Source organism: Pelophylax lessonae (genome assembly GCF_965119305.1).
Source record: "Pelophylax lessonae genome assembly, chromosome: 2".
In the NCBI taxonomy this organism is placed as follows: domain Eukaryota; kingdom Metazoa; phylum Chordata; class Amphibia; order Anura; family Ranidae; genus Pelophylax; species Pelophylax lessonae.
The window spans coordinates 582,712,561-582,725,736 of NC_138769.1; the positions used below are offsets into that span (position 1 = coordinate 582,712,561).

Sequence of the window (13,176 nt, forward strand, 5' to 3'; positions counted from 1 at the left end):
AAGACTGTCATTAAAAGTGAAGCACCCCCACAGCGCCACCCGGTCCAAGGGAGGTGTGAAGCTGACCACATGGCCCACCATGCTGCAAGCCGCGGCCTAAATTTTTGAGGGGTCCCAGCTGCAATTGCACGGAGCCTCAGCCCGGCAGATGCCCAAAGGAAGAGGGAGGGCTTCAGGGGCCCAACAACTGCTGCAGGGAGCCCAGAAGACATCCCTACCCTAGTCACTAACCCCCAGGCAGCAGAGCCACAGTGACCAAAATTTTAGAGGGGCTGGGGGGGGAGAGAAGGGAACCTGGGGATCCAACCATCCCAGGGAGGGGCCAAAGTCCATCCCAAAACCCTCCAGGGGTAGTGGGGGGGGGGGGGGGGGACAGCTACTTACCACACCAAGAACAGGGTGGGTACTGCTCCGGACAGGACACCGCTCCATCGTAATGTGGGTGCTGTCGGCCAGGAGGAAACTCTGCGACTCAGGCCGAAGCCAGGTTGTATGCGTCCTCGCGAGACGTTTAACTCGCAGGCCAGGGCCGCCGCCCACCCCCCGTCCAGTGGGGCTGTCGTGGCAGACCTAGCGCGAAGCGGCGGTCTGCATACCTTCGCTGGCTGGACCGTAAGGATCTAGATTATCCAGTTTGTCACCCAGTCCAACATTTGATTGTAGTTCTCACAGGAACAAAACAAAAAAAAAAAAAAAGAGGAAAAAAAATAGAATTTTTGTAAGCACTTACCGTAAAATTCTTTTCTCTGAGTCCTGACAGTCGCCGCCCACTCAGTCTCCACTTATGGGTATTGGTCTTATCCACAGGAGTAAGCTAGGCAGAAGATTTTGTTAGAAACATTCACAAAACTTTGCATAGACACACTTACAGCGGGCTGTCCCTCTGGTCCAATACCCCCGGCTAGCCTCATTCCCAATCCCCGGCTAGCCTCATTCCCAATTCAGTTTGGTAGCAAGCAGTAGATAGTCCATGAACCCCAAAAGAGGGGTGGTGGGCGGCGACTGTCAGAGGACTCAGAGAAAAGTATTTTACGGTAAGTTCTTACAAAAAAATTCTATTTTCTCTTACATCCTCTGACAGTCGCCGCCCACTCATACAGTCTTCACTTATGGGATGTCCCAAAGCAGTGTAGACATTAGGGGTGGGAAACGCAACCGTCTCAAAGGCAACGCAGCACCCAAGGTCAGAGAAAATAACCTTATCTGAACCAGAAAGGTAACACACTGGGAAAGAGGGAAGCTCAACAGGAGCGAACAAACCCAGGAAAGCAAAACAACCAAAAATTTGGTAAAGGTGGGCACGGACGACCAGGTTGCCGCTTGCACACCTGGGAAACCGACGCCTGATGGCGGAAGGCGCAAGACGCACTCACCGCTCTGGTAGAGTGTACCGTGACAGGGAAGGGCGGAACCCGATCCCAAAGCTAATAAGCCTGTACAATCGTCTGCCTGATCCATTTAACAAATGGTTGCCGCAGACGCAGCCTTACCCTTCCGAGGTCCCTCAGGAAGGACAAGAAGAGAATCCGACTTTCGGAAGGATTCGGTAGACAGGTAAATCCTGATCGCCCGGACTACATCCAAAGAACGCAAGGCAAACTCCTAACTAAGCAAAAGACAAACTGAATTGGGAATGAGGCTAGCCGTGGGTATTGGACCAGAGAGACAGCCCCCTGTAGGTGTGTCTATGCAAAGTTTTGTGAATGTTTCTAACAAAATCTTCTGCCTAGCTTACTCCTGTGGATAAGACCAATACCCATAGGTGAAGACTGTATGAGTGGGCGGCGACTGTCAGAGGACGCAAGAGAAAATTCCATTTAAAATGAGAAAAAAATTGTCAGGACCAGAGATCCCAGCAAGGAACTAGGTCTTTACTCCTGACTAGGCAGAAAGCTGAGAGTGGGTGTATACCCCCTGGGACTGCCCATAGGCATGGTCAAGCTTTTACCTGCCTAGTGTCCTACTCCTGTAGGGGGGGGCAGTATAACCCATTGGTTAAGAAGAATCAGGAGCTGTGTCCATCAATGAAGGAAAGAGAAAGGATTTTTTGATACAGAAATGTTGGGTTACTGTACAGTATAGTATGCACTCAATTATTGGTTGGGACTACTTTTGCATGAATTACTGCATCAATGCGACGTGGCATGGATGCAATCAGCCTGTGTGGCACTGCTGAGGTTTTATGGAAGCCCAGGTTACTTGGATATTGGCAGTCAGCTCATCTGCATTGGTTGGGTCTGGTGTCTCATCTTCCTCCTGACAATGCCCCACAGATTCTCTATGGGGTTTAGGTCAGGCGAGTTTGCTGGCCAATCAAGCACATTGATACCTTGATCATTAAACCGGATTAGACATATGCCGGTTTTCGGTAATTCGATATATCGCGGTATTGCATAGCCACGGTATTGTTATTGTGGCATTTTTAAAATACCGAGTTTCTCTGCTCCTCAGTCTGACTTGTGAATTGATACATTTCAGTGAGCTGGATGACTCATTCACTCACACAGCTAAGCCTTTCAGCATTAAGTCTCCCAGTAACTATAAACAAAAATGATTACATTTGTATCTTTTCCTTCCCTCTGCCAGGGAGAAAGGAAGTTTAACCTCTTAAAGACTAGACCTTTTTCTGACACTTGTTGCTTGCAAGTTAAAATCAGTTTTTTTTTTTACTAGAAAAGTACTTCGAACCCCCAAACATTTTATATATTTTTTTAGCAGAGACCCTACAGAAAAAAATGGCGATTGTTGTAATATTTTATGTCACACTGTATTTGCGCAGCAGTCTTTCAAACGCAATTAATAGACTTTAATGAATAAAAAAAAAAAAAAAAAAAAAAAAAACAAGTAACAGTAAAGTTATCCCAATTTTTTTTTTGTTACACAGAGAATCGTGATCTTTATTCCAAGCTAAAAAATCGTGATTCTCATTTTGGCCAGAATCGTGCAGCTCTAATATATTATATATATATATATATATATATATATATATATATATATATACACACATACATACATACATACATACATACATACATACATACATACACACACACACGCATGGCAGCCCACATTACATTATTATATAGCCATCAAGCAGTGTCTGGCCTACCTTGTGATGACTGCTCCTGGCGCTCTGATCCGATGGCCTGGTCTTTAAAGGGGCAAATCCTTGCGATCCAGAAGTGGTTAAACCTGCAGGAGGACCGGTGTTTTTATCTATTAATGACTTTACTATTGCTTTAGGCCTGGTTCACATGTATGTGGGTTGGTGGTTCACATGTATGCGGGTTGGCGGCCCACATGGGCTGCTATGCCCTCATTTTCCACAGAAAAAAGGTGCATGCAGCATTTTTTTTAAATTCAGTGGCCTTGAAATCCATCCTGCTTTTGCACCATGCGACTAACCTGCAGTTCCTGCTCTGGCAAGCTTTCTGCATTTTTTGTATACGTGGGCACGGCATTTAAAAACAGTTTGCGTGTGCAGCAACGGCAGGTAAGTCGCATGGTGCAAAAGAAGGATGGATTTCATGGCCACTGCATTTTTTTAAATTCTGCATGCCCCTTTTTTCAGCTGAAAACGCAGGCATAGCAGCTCAAGCCCATTCACATCAATGGGCTGCTATGCCTGTGCAAATGTGGGCCCCCAACCCGCATACATGTGAACCAGGCCTAAAGCAATAGTAAAGTCATTAATAGATAAAAACACCGGTCCTCCTGCAGGTTTAACCAATTATGCGGGTTGGGGGCCCACATTTGCACAGGCATAGCAGCCCATTGATGTGAATGGGCTTGAGCTGCTATGCCTGCGTTTTCAGCTGAAAAAAGGTGCATGCAGAATTTAAAAAAATGCAGTGGCCATGAAATCCATCCTTCTTTTGCACCATGCGACTTACCTGCCGTTGCTGCACACGCAAACTGTTTTTAAATGCCGTGCCTACGTATACAAAAAATGCAGAAAGCTTGCCAGAGCAGGAACTGCAGGTTAGTCGCATGGTGCAAAAGCAGGATGGATTTCAAGGCCACTGAATTTTAAAAAAAATGCTGCATGCACCTATTTTCTGCGGAAAATGAGGGCATAGCAGCCCGTTCAAATCAATGGGCTGCTATGCCTGTGCAAATGTGGGCCGCCAACCCGCATACATGTGAACCGCCAACCCGCATACATGTGAACCACCAACCCGCATACATGTGAACCAGGCCTAAAGCAATAGTAAAGTAATTTATAAACAACACCTCCTTCAGGTTTAACCACTTCTTGACCACAAGGATTTGCCCTCTTAAATGACCAGGCCATCGGATCGGAGCCGAGCGCCAGGACCAGTTATCACCAGTTAGGCCAGACACTATTTGATGACCTATTTTAGGCCTGGTTCACAGAGTCTGTACTGACTGACTATATAATAATGTGCATAAGTGAACCAAAGCCCCTAAATTCAGCAATGAAATTGAAGTGAGGTGGAAATTTAATAATTTAAATTTAATAATAGAATACCGTGATAATACCGTATACCGTGGCAAAACCTTAATCAATTAATCGCAGCATGAAAATCTGATACCGTCACAAGCCTAAACCGGATATTGGTACTTTTGGCTGCTGGAAAATGAAATCAGCATCTCCATAAAGCTGATCAGCAGAGGGGAGCATGAAGTGCTCTAGAATTTCCTGCTAGAGGGCTGCGCTGACTTTTGACTTAATAAAACACAGTGGACCAACACCAGCAGATAACATGTCTCCCCAAATCATCACTGACTGGAAACTTCACACTGGAGCTCATGCAACTTGGATTCTGTGCCTCTCCACACTTCCTCCAGACTCTGGGACCTTGATTTCCAAATGAAATGCAACATTTCTACAGTCTGTGATGATTTGGGGAGCCATGTCATCTGCAGGTATTGTTCCACTGTTTTATATCAAGCCCAAAGTCAGCACAGTCCTCTAGCAGGGAATTCTAAAGCACTTCATGCTTCTCTGTTGACCAGCTTTATGGAGATGCAGATTTAATTTTCCAGCAGGACCTGGCACCTGCCCACACTGCCAAAAGTACCAATACACGTTTTAATGATCATGGTATCACTGATTGATTGGCCATCAAACTCACCTGACCTAAACCCCATTAGAGAATCTCTGGGGTATTGTCAAGAGGAAGATGAGACCAGGGATTCAACAATGCAGATGAGCTGAAGCCTGCCATCAAAGCAACCTGGGCTTCCATAACAGCTCAGCAGTGCCACAGGCTGATCACCACCATGCCACGCCCGATTTAATGTAGTAATTCATGCAAAAAGAGCCCCGACCAAGTATTGAGTGCATACTATACTGTACATAAACACTTTTCAGTAAGCCAACATTTCTGTATTAAAAATCTTTTGTTATTGGTCTTATTTAATATTCTAGTTTTCTAAGATAGTGAATTTTGGGTTTTCACTAGCTGTAGGCCATATTCATGAAAATTAAAAGAAAAATGCTTGAAATATATCACTCTGTGTGTAACGCATCTATATAAAATTTGATAAAAAAAAAAAAAACAAACACACACACCTGAAATTTTCCACATTTTGTAATGTTACAACCAAAAAAGTAAATACATTTTATGCGATAGACCAACACAAGTTGGCACATAAATGTAGAGTGGAACGAAAATGATAAATGGTTTTCAATTTTTTTTTTTTCAAATATATCAAAAGTGTGGCATGCATTTGTATGCAGCCCCCTCTACTCTGATACCCCTAACTGAAATCTAGTGTAACCAATTGCCTTCAGAAGTCCCCTAATTAGTAAACAGAGTCTGTCTGTATGCAATTTAATCAAAGTATTAATACAGCTGTTCTGTGAAGCCCTGAGAGGTTTGTTAGAGAACCTTAGTGAATAAACAGCATGATGAAGGCCAAAGAACGCACCAGACAGGTCAGGAATAAAGTTGAGGAAAAGTTGGGTTAGGTTATGAAAAATATCCCAAACTTTAAACATCCCACGGAACACTGTTCAAGCCTTCATCTGAAAATGGAAAGAGTATGGCACAACTGCAAACCTACAAAAACATGACCGCCCACCTAAACTGAAAGGCTGGGCAAGGAGAGCATTAACCAGGAGAAAAGCCAAGAGTTGATGGGAAGATGCATAGAGCCAAAAACAGGGCAATCTTAGAATACAGGCATTTGCACATCCTTCCCAGCAAGGAGTATTATCTCCAAGGGTTAGGCTGGATTCATCTCTTTTTCATGGATAGTGTAGGACCCACTGATAATGGGGTACTTTGACGCAGTAGTGGGCTTGAGCACGATATGGCCATATGGTGGGACCAAACCCCCATTTTTATTTATGGATTGTCTTCAGATTTGGTAGTTATTTCTTTTGCATTTGCGCGCTATTCTTTTTTAATATACATGTCTTTTGGTTCATAGCTGCAGCAGCTTTAGAAATACATGGGTATGCTCCCCCAAATTTTTTGCCTGTTTATTATGTATTCGGTCTGACCAGACTATCGAGGTTGAGCAACCCTCCCCACCCCCCCACACACACCTGTACTCAATCAGTGTCCACCATCTAGTGGATATAGTAGGAGTCCCCTGTAGTGCATTTGCACATCCTTCCCAGCAAGGAGTATTATCTCCAAGGGTTAGGCTGGATTCATCTCTTTTTCATGGATAGTGTAGGACCCACTGATAATGGGGTACTTTGACGCAGTAGTGGGCTTGAGCACGATATGGCCATATGGTGGGACCAAACCCCCATTTTTATTTATGGATTGTCTTCAGATTTGGTAGTTATTTCTTTTGCATTTGCGCGCTATTCTTTTTTAATATACATGTCTTTTGGTTCATAGCTGCAGCAGCTTTAGAAATACATGGGTATGCTCCCCCAAATTTTTTGCCTGTTTATTATGTATTCGGTCTGACCAGACTATCGAGGTTGAGCAACCCTCCCCACCCCCCCACACACACCTGTACTCAATCAGTGTCCACCATCTAGTGGATATAGTAGGAGTCCCCTGTAGTGCATTTGCACATCCTTCCCAGCAAGGAGTATTATCTCCAAGGGTTAGGCTGGATTCATCTCTTTTTCATGGATAGTGTAGGACCCACTGATAATGGGGTACTTTGACGCAGTAGTGGGCTTGAGCACGATATGGCCATATGGTGGGACCAAACCCCCATTTTTATTTATGGATTGTCTTCAGATTTGGTAGTTATTTCTTTTGCATTTGCGCGCTATTCTTTTTTAATATACATGTCTTTTGGTTCATAGCTGCAGCAGCTTTAGAAATACATGGGTATGCTCCCCCAAATTTTTTGCCTGTTTATTATGTATTCGGTCTGACCAGACTATCGAGGTTGAGCAACCCTCCCCACCCCCCCACACACACCTGTACTCAATCAGTGTCCACCATCTAGTGGATATAGTAGGAGTCCCCTGTAGTGCATTTGCACATCCTTCCCAGCAAGGAGTATTATCTCCAAGGGTTAGGCTGGATTCATCTCTTTTTCATGGATAGTGTAGGACCCACTGATAATGGGGTACTTTGACGCAGTAGTGGGCTTGAGCACGATATGGCCATATGGTGGGACCAAACCCCCATTTTTATTTATGGATTGTCTTCAGATTTGGTAGTTATTTCTTTTGCATTTGCGCGCTATTCTTTTTTAATAATCTTAGAATACAACCTGTTAAAGGACTTGAGACTGGAGCGAGAGCTACAATGGAATGGTTTAGATCAAAGCATATTCATGTATTAGAATGACCCAGTCAAATTCCAGGCCTAAATCCAATTGAGAATCTGCGGCAAGACTTGAAAAATTGAAAGGGGGCACGCACAAAATAAACTGCATAACGTACACACAATTTTTTTTATTGGACTGAGATCTTGGTTATTCCACGGATCTAAAGTGGATCTTCCGAAAAGGAAAAAAAAAAAGTCTGCTTTACTCACAACCCCACTTCCTTTCCTAAGTGCAAACTGCTTAAAGTGATTTTGATCACCCAGCTCTCCCAAAAGGCATGGTAACATAACCTGCACCTCTTAGAAGCATTGGAAGCCATGCTAGGGAGGGAGAGAGCTCTTGGTAAAGCAGACTTTCCATTTTCATTTCAACAAGGTTAATGCCTGGGGTTAGTCTTGCTGGAAGACAAATCATCTTCCTAGACTCCGGTTTAATTCCGACTTTTCTACAGAAATTCCCTGGATTTGGCTGTATTCAAAACCTCAAAAACATTTCAGGACTTGCCTCATAGAAGCATGCTAAGTTTTTGACAATATGCGGTATTCAGCTTACACAAACAGTGCTTGGGGTGATGGCTCAAATTTGGTCTCAACTTACTACAGAATCCTATTAAAGCTGACCAAAGTTTACCACATGCATTCTGGTAAGCTGTAGGTGATATGTCATGTACGATTTAGTCAACTGTGGCATTCTTCGCCACCCACATAAACCAGGTAACAAGCTGTAAACATAGTCCCTTCAATCTCAGCCGTTGAGGCCTATTAGGCCTACAGAGTAGTCATAGGCCTTTTTCATTTGTATATTGCTAACTGTACTCTAAGTGTTATTTTGTGATGTGGTAAAATCCTTATATACATGGGTACCATCTTTTTGGACTGTAGGAAGAAATCTGTTTAATGGTAACATACACAAAAATGGTGACCGCATAGAAAAGCCTTCACAAAATACTATTGGCAATTAAAGCCAAGACCCTAGTGCTGCAAACCCAAAAGGATAACCACTGACTCACAGAACATGAAGTGGAAAATTTGCTGGCATAGAGGAGCCTGGGCACAGCTACAAATATTATAGTCCACCATGTAACTTGTATGGTCGGAGATCAGAAGTAGATCATTTCTGAAATGTTCCCTAACTATACCTATTCCATCCAAAACTTGTGCCAGTCCCTTGCTCCTTTAAACAAAACAAGGTCCACAAAGTTGCTACAGTTTGCCAATCACCTTCTTTCACAGACACATGGCACACAGCTTCATACAAATGCATGGCCATTTTTATTACCAATGTCAAGTATTCTGTCTCCAGGCCTGTTCCACCTCCAGCCTTCCAGCTGCTGGTGCTCTGTGTACTGCAGACGCCGGTCATGGAACACCACCCGAAAGATGCTCTGTAGGCAGAACAATTATTAATCCAAATGAACATTGCCACAACAAATGCTAAACTAAGCTATGAGATCTGCGGCCACTGTGGAACAAGCCATCCTTTAAGTTCACAAAAGCACTAAAGTTGTTCAAGTCAGCCCTTTGCAGCTCAGCTCTCCCTGCTCTTTCACACAATGCTCTGTGTTTACATCTGATTACATTAGAGGCCAAGACACTGTTGGGAGGAGAAAGCAGGGTGAGGTGAGCTGAGCTGCTGAGAAAATGAATAACGCTACTGCTGTAAAATATGATAATTTTTTCAAAGCCCTGAAGCTACAGAGGTTACTATTTGTTAATAACTAGGAATTTCACATTTTTGATAGGGTACATCGTTTGCCTTATAATCTTAATCCAAACAGCATACTGTATATATACACAGTAAAGCCTATGGCGGTGGCAGCAGGGTGTGTACATTTCACAAGCCGACTGTTGGCTTTCTAATGAAGGCTATTTGGCTGCTTTTTGTTCTCTATGTGATAGTTAGAGAAAAGGAAATATATAAAAAAAAAAAAAAAAAAAAAAAAAAAAAAAACAACCACCACTATTTTATGCTCCAGGGAGTCTGCATTAAAAAAAAAACCACGTTTGGAGGTTTTAACTAACCTTCAGGCCTAAAATCATGTTTTAAACGTGTGAAAAAATGGCCCTGGCAGCAAAAGTTTTTAATCCAGTTATAAACCACATCATCACCAGTGTACATTTTTCGCTCTAGTGACCTTTAGTCAACCTACCTTAACTAGTTTGCCATTTAATTCCGGTAATTCTCCTAGCTTTCTATTGTCCAACATCCGGATTTCGTAAGACTGACCTGTGGAAAGCAGAAAGGACCAAAATGTTGTTTGTATTATTTCAGTAGTTTATTTGGAAACGACTAATAAGTTAAATATCCATTTAAATTAAAGCAGTATTAAACCCAAAAGTAAACCTATTGTCGCTTACCAATTTTAGATATAATGGCTGCATTAGTTTTTATTTTTTTATGCCTTCTTTCCTTTATTTTCACCTGGTGATCTTTCCAACCGAACAAGCTGTCCTGCATATGCTGCAGGTAGAGGGATGAGACAAGCCATTTAACACTTACAGGGGTGCTTACTATGATCGTTTATTTAATAAACGTATCCACCAAGGACAAAAAAAAACTGGCCAGGTCATGTGAAAGCAGAGAGAAAAATAATGCAGCCACCACATCGAATGACTGGTAAGCTGCAATAGAATTGGATTTTTTTCTTACCGTAAAATCCTTTTCTCTGTTATTTGGACAGCTCCAGAATCTTCTTGATCGTTGGGTTATGCTGCCCTATACAGGAGTAGGACACTAGGCCAGACAAAGCTTTACCATGCCTATGGGGCAGTCCCAGGGGGTATACTCCCACTTCATGCTATAGGCATTCAGTTTTGTTGCAACAGTGTCAAAAGAAAAATAACCCAACTCAGAGGAGTGGGTGCTGTGTCCGCCAGTGAATCTCAGAGAAAAGTATTTTACGGTAAGACAAAAATCCAGTTTCTCTCTTATGTTCATTGACAGGCACAGCTCCAGAATCCTCTTGACCATTGGGAAGTCCCATAGCAGTTTCAAACAATGAGGGGGTGGAAAAAAAAAAAACGAGAAAAAATTCCCAAAAGGCTAAACCTAGCCTACCAGGTAACATTGAGCTCAACAAGGAACAACTGGAGCTTACCTGGGGGGGAAAAAAAAAAAAAAAACTCCAAATAGGACTAATCCTCTGCAAAACGTTGCGGCCAAAAGAAGCATCCACAGATGCCAGCACATTTTATAAAATGTTGTGAAACTGTGTACAGATGACCAAGTGGCCACCTTGCCAACCTGCACCACTAGCACCTAATGGCATAAGGCCCAGGAGGCACTAAGCGCCCATGTAGAAAGCGCTTTAACAGGGACCGGAGGACCCTGACCCTTGATGGAATATGCCTGCACCACCACCTGTCTTGTCCATCTGGAAACAGACCAACCCTTTGCAAGGTCCATCCATAAGGACAAATAGTAAGGCTGATTTCCTAAACAACTCGATTGCCACAAGGTACACCCTGATCACCTGACCTACATCCAGAAAGTGCAAGGCAATCTCCTTAGGATGTTTAGGCTTAGGACACAGGGAAGGCAACACAATGTCTTCATTCAGATGGAAACAACAACCTTAGGAATGAACTACTGGCAAGGGTGAAGCACCACTGTCTCTGAATCACCAGGTAAGGTGGACGACAAGACAACGCCACAGAGAAGCTAGCAAATATTTTCTAAAGGCGGGTACTGGAGAACTGACCGCACCAAATTTAGATCCCACAGAGATCGCACTGGGGGAGCTAAGTGGCGAACCCCCTGAATAAAAGTGCGAACCAAAGAATGCGTAGCCAAAGGACGGTAAAAGAAGAAGACCCAAGGCCAGGCACTGCTCACAACACCTTGTTGGAGGAATCAGAAACCCGAGCCACAAAAGGGAACAGGGATGAACCCCAAGAGACTCACACCACGCAATGTACACCCTCCAAGAAGGTATATTTTCTAGCCTTTTACAACGTTGGAATCACAGATTCAAACAACCCCCTATCCTTCAACACTTGGCTTTCAAACAGTCAAGCAGGATGGAAGATTGGTCTTTGGGCCAACAGATCTTCTCTGAGAGGAAGACTCCAAGGGGCATCGGCGATCAGACGTACCAGATCAGCGTACCAAGTCGGCGAGGGCAGTCCGGAGCCACTAGGATGACCGGATCCCTTCTGCCTCGATCCTTCGCAGGAGACTCGGCAGAAGTTTTAGTGGGGTAAAGGCGTATATTAGAAGATACTGGCCCCAAGGACACACCCGTGCCTCTGACGTCGGCCAGAGGATCCCGAGACCTTGCCACAATTGTCTGTACCTGCCTGTTGAGACAAAAGGCCAACAGGTCCACCTAGGGAGTTCCCCACCGAAGACACAGCTGAACCTTAGAATGCCGGCTACCTCACAAGCCGCCAGGACACTTCTTGTGCCCCCCCCCCCCCCGTTGGCAATTAACATACGCCACGGCCGTGGCATTGTCCGACTGAATCCTTACCTGGCACTCTTGAAGGCAATTTGTCCAATGAGCAAGACAAATCTTATCGCCTGAAGTTCAAGGAAATTGATCAGTAGTCTTGACTCCTCCAGAGTCCAGACCCCTTGAGCACATCCATGCCCAAACCGCCTCCCCATCCAGACAGGCTGGCAACTGTGGGACCACCATCCAGTACAGGGGAAGGAAAGATTTGCCCTGTCGAAGCGCAGGAGAGGAAAGCCACCATATCGGGGACCCTCTCGAATCCCGGCTCAACAGGGTCAGATTATCTAGAGACTGTGGATCCTTGTCCCACTTAGCAAGAATCTCCCTTTGCAGAGGCTTGAGTGGAACTATGCAAACGGAACTGCTTTGAATTGTAGACACCATCAGGCACAGTGCCCCCAAGCAAGTCCTAAAAGAAGACCGATTGCTGAACAACAGGAGTAGAGTCACATCCTGCAGTTCTGGAGGTTTTTTTTTCTCCCCCTGGAAAAAACACCCTGGCTGAAGCAGAGTCAGACCCAGATAGTCCAATTTGGTAGACAGAACCAGAGCAGATTTTTGGAAGTTCAATTTCCAACGTAACTCCTACAGAGTCTGCAAAGTAAATTCCAGGTTGTCCTTTAGAGAAGTCGGAGAGTCTGCTTGCAGAAGATAGTCCAGGTACCCAGTACCAAAATCCCCCACTGCCACTACAATGCCAACACCGGGGGTCAACATTTTGTGAATACCAGAGGAGCTGAGGCGAGACCAAAAGGGTAATGCCATGAATTGATCATGCTCCTTACCCACAGCAAGTGGAAGGAAACACTGATGACTGACATATATTGGAATATGAAGGCAAGATGAAGGGAAGCGTCCTTTGATGTGGGGATTCCACTACTGTAAGAATGGATTCCATTCGTAACTTCTGTACCCGCACAAGTGGTTCAAAGCCTTGAGGTCCAAAATTGGACGTATCTTGCCTTCCTTCCTGGAACTGTAAACAGGTTTGACTAGAAACC

At 44.2% G+C, this 13,176-nt stretch overlaps 1 protein-coding gene across 4 annotated transcripts in view; it reads right to left on the bottom strand.

Moving 5' to 3' along the window:
• Positions 1–13,176, bottom strand: part of TFCP2 (transcription factor CP2) — a 284,340-nt gene that overhangs the window by 211,011 nt on the left and 60,153 nt on the right. For all 4 annotated transcript variants that reach the window (XM_082246598.1, XM_082246597.1, XM_082246600.1 and 1 more), the window contains exons 3-4: positions 9,869–9,945; positions 8,998–9,103 (exon numbers count right to left, since the gene is read on the bottom strand). In XM_082246598.1, the coding sequence (XP_082102724.1) occupies positions 8,998–9,103; positions 9,869–9,945 (183 nt within the window). The remainder of the gene's footprint in view (positions 1–8,997; positions 9,104–9,868; positions 9,946–13,176) is intronic.